This window comes from Hyperoodon ampullatus (assembly GCF_949752795.1).
Source record: "Hyperoodon ampullatus genome assembly, chromosome: 1".
Classification (NCBI taxonomy): domain Eukaryota; kingdom Metazoa; phylum Chordata; class Mammalia; order Artiodactyla; family Ziphiidae; genus Hyperoodon; species Hyperoodon ampullatus.
Genome location: NC_136914.1, coordinates 27,746,506 through 27,749,701, shown reverse-complemented (window position 1 = coordinate 27,749,701; position 3,196 = coordinate 27,746,506). Strand labels below are relative to the sequence as shown.

Here is a 3,196-nt window from a genome sequence, read left to right as displayed (position 1 = left end):
AGCGGCTCCGCGAGCTCCTCTCTCTCCACTTTCCCATAGAGAACCCCTGACTGGCCGCTGAGGGCGAGCCACACACACGCCCTCGCGCCCGGCGAACCCGCGAAGTCAGTATCATATGACACAGGCTTTGCCGCAGTTCATCTTCCTCCCTGTGTACTTTCCGTTTGCCTTCCTGGAATTCTGCTGCATCACAGAAGCTGGAAGTTCTGATGTTCCATTGAAATCACGATGGAAAGTCTTGACTTGACCGGTCAGAGCAATGAAAGGCGGTAATAGAAATAAAGATTATTCCGCAGAAGGAGAAGGAGCTGGAAAAGGACCAAAACGAAAGTGCCTTCAGTGGCATCCATTGCTAGCAAAGCAACTTCTTGACTTTTCAGAAGAGGAAGAAGAGGAAGACGAAGAGGAGGATATTGATAAGGTTCAACTTCTTGGGGCCGCCGGTCTAGAGCAAGATGGTGAAACTGAAGATGATGAATCACCAGAACAGCGAGCCCGGAGACCAATGAATGCATTTCTCTTATTTTGCAAACGTCATCGCTCTCTTGTACGTCAGGAACACCCCAGGCTTGATAACCGAGGTGCTACCAAGATACTAGCTGATTGGTGGGCTGTTCTCGATCCAAAGGAAAAGCAGAAATACACAGACATGGCCAAGGAGTATAAACATGCATTTATGAAAGCAAATCCTGGCTACAAATGGTGTGCTACCACAAACAAGCCTGTGAAATCCCCAACATCCACTGTCAATCCACGGGAGAAACTATGGGCCTTCCCATCTGACTCTTCAAGAGCCTTGCCAAGCCCCAAGAAAACAAAGCCTGAAGAAATGCCTCAGCTTAACTTTGGGATGGCTGATCCTACTCAAATGGGAGGCCTGAGCATGCTGCTTTTAGCTGCAGAACATGTTCTTGGGACACCAGAGATATCCTCTGGCACTTGCAGGCCTGATGTTTCAGAATCCTCTGAATTGCGTCAGAAGTCACCATTATTTCAGTTTGCCGAGATATCTTCAGGTACCTCCCACCCTGATGTTGCGTCAAAACAATGTCAAGCATCAGCCTTGTTTCAGTTTGCAGAGATTTGTTCGAAGACTTCACAGTTGGGCGGTGCTGAACCTGTAAAACGCTGTGGAAAGTCTGCCCTCTTTCAACTGGCAGAGATGTGCCTGGCATCAGAGGGGGTGAAAATGGAAGAATCAAAGCTAATAAAAGCCAAAGAATCAGATGGCGGAAGAATTCAAGAATTGGAGAAGGGCAAGGAAGAAAGAGAAATGAAAATGGAGAAAATCGATGAAGCCAGGTTCCAGAAAGAAGCAGAATTTGAAACATCAGCTAAGGAAAATGTAAGAGATTCTAAGGAATTAAGTAATTTTGAGGAGCTGCGAATGGATGATATAATGGGTATAAAAATGGAAGCTCCTAAAGCAATTAAAAAGGAAGAATTAGAGGAAGATCAAAAATGTAGTCACTTCCCTGATTTTTCTTACTCTGGCAGTAGCAAGATAATAATAAGCGATGTTCCCAGTAGAAAGGATCCCATGTGCCATCCTCATGGCATTAGGATCATCGAGGATCCCACAGCATTAAGCAAACCAGACAAGCTAAAAAAGAAAAAGAAGAAAAACAAAATGGATCGACATGGAAATGATAAATCCACACCCAAGCAGACTTGCCAAAAGAGGCAGTCCTCGGAATCTGATAGCGAGAGTGTCATGTACACCATTGAAGCTGTTGCAAAGGGAGACTGGGGCATCGAGAAGCTTGGAGATACCCCTCGCAAGAAGGTCCATACATCCTCGAGTGGCAAGGGAAGCATTTTGGATGCCAAGCCACCAAAGAAGAGAGTGAAATCAAGAGAGAAGAAAATGTCAAAGGAGAAATCCTCAGACACCAGCCAAGAGTCAAGACCTCAAGATTTTATCAGTATTTCTGCCAGCAAGAACATTTCTGGTGAGGTACCAGAGGGTATAAAAGCAGAACCTTTGACCCCTACGGAGGCTGCATTACCACCCAGTCTATCGGGACAGGCCAAGCCTGAGGACAGTGAGTGTCACAGAAAAATAGAGACTTGTGGCTCCCGGAAATCTGAGAGGTCTTGCAAAGGTGCTCTTTATAAAACCCTGGTGTCTGAGGGTATGCTCACGTCTCTGCGAGCTAATGTTGGCAGAGGGAAACGAAGGTCAGGAAAAGGAAAGTCCTCTGATCATGAAGAGTGTTGGCATGAAGAAAGCTGGACGTTTCACCAGAGTGGGACCAGTGGAAGCAAGAAGTTCAAGAAGACAAAGGCAAAGGAAGACTCTCTCCTTGGCTCAGCAAAGCTGTGTGAAGAATGTGAAAAGAAATTCCACAGCCTCCCTCAGTATAGTCCTGTTACATTTGACGAGAAATGTGTACCTGTCCCAAGAAAAAAGAAGAAGACTGGACATATGTCCTCAGAACCGACCCAAACCAGCAAAGGTCCTTTCCAGTCTCAGAAAAAGAACTTATTCCACAAAATTGTCAGCAAATACAAGCACAAAAAGGAGAAGCGTAATGGTCCGGAAAAAGGAAGTGGGGATAAATGGTCAAACAAGCAACTCTTCTTGGCTGCCATTCACCCTACAGAAGCCATATTTTCAGAAGACAGAAACACCACAGAGCCTGCTTATAAGGTTAAAAATGCCCCATCCATTCCCAACACTCCAGAGCCAACAACAGTGCAAGAACCCTTGGTGGGCAGTCAAAAGAGAAAAGCAAGGAAAACCAAGATCACACACCTTGTCAGGACAGCAGATGGCCGGGTATCACCAGCAGGAGGTACTTTGGATGACAAACCAAAGGAACAACTGCAGAGGAGTCTTGTTAAGGTGACCGAGACAGGCTGCAATGACGAATGCTCCCACAACCAAGAGGCCACGGAGACGCGGAGCAGCACCCCGGAGATGCCCGCCGTGTCTGCGTTCTTCAGCCTCGCTGCGCTGGCCGGAGTGGCTGCCGTGGAAAATGCATAGAAGTCAGAGATCCACTCCGCTCACCCATGACGGACAGCCAAAAGAAATGCCCCAGACTCCTGTACTTATTTCTTGCGCTGACCAGTGAAGCGCCCTTTAATTGTAAAACATTGTGCTTTACCTACTACCCTAGCCTTGTCTTTATTGAGAGATGCTAGTGAGTCCATGTGGTGGAAACTAGAGACAGCAAACAAGTGCTTGTTG

At 46.7% G+C, this 3,196-nt stretch overlaps 1 protein-coding gene across 2 annotated transcripts; it reads left to right on the top strand.

Moving 5' to 3' along the window:
• Nucleotides 1-259: 259 nt before the first annotated feature.
• On the top strand, nucleotides 260-2,992 carry LOC307061035 (HMG box transcription factor BBX-like; the record flags this gene model as incomplete). Of its 2 annotated transcripts, XM_079715978.1 has the most annotated exons (2): nucleotides 260-2,459; nucleotides 2,610-2,992. In XM_079715978.1, 2 exons carry the CDS (start codon nucleotides 260-262, stop codon nucleotides 2,990-2,992), a joined length of 2,583 nt encoding a protein of 860 aa, XP_079572104.1. The 2 variants fall into 2 exon arrangements, with proteins under 2 accessions (XP_079572104.1, XP_079572103.1); XM_079715977.1 differs by having other exon boundaries at nucleotides 260-2,992.
• Between the last annotated feature and the right edge of the window lie 204 nt (nucleotides 2,993-3,196).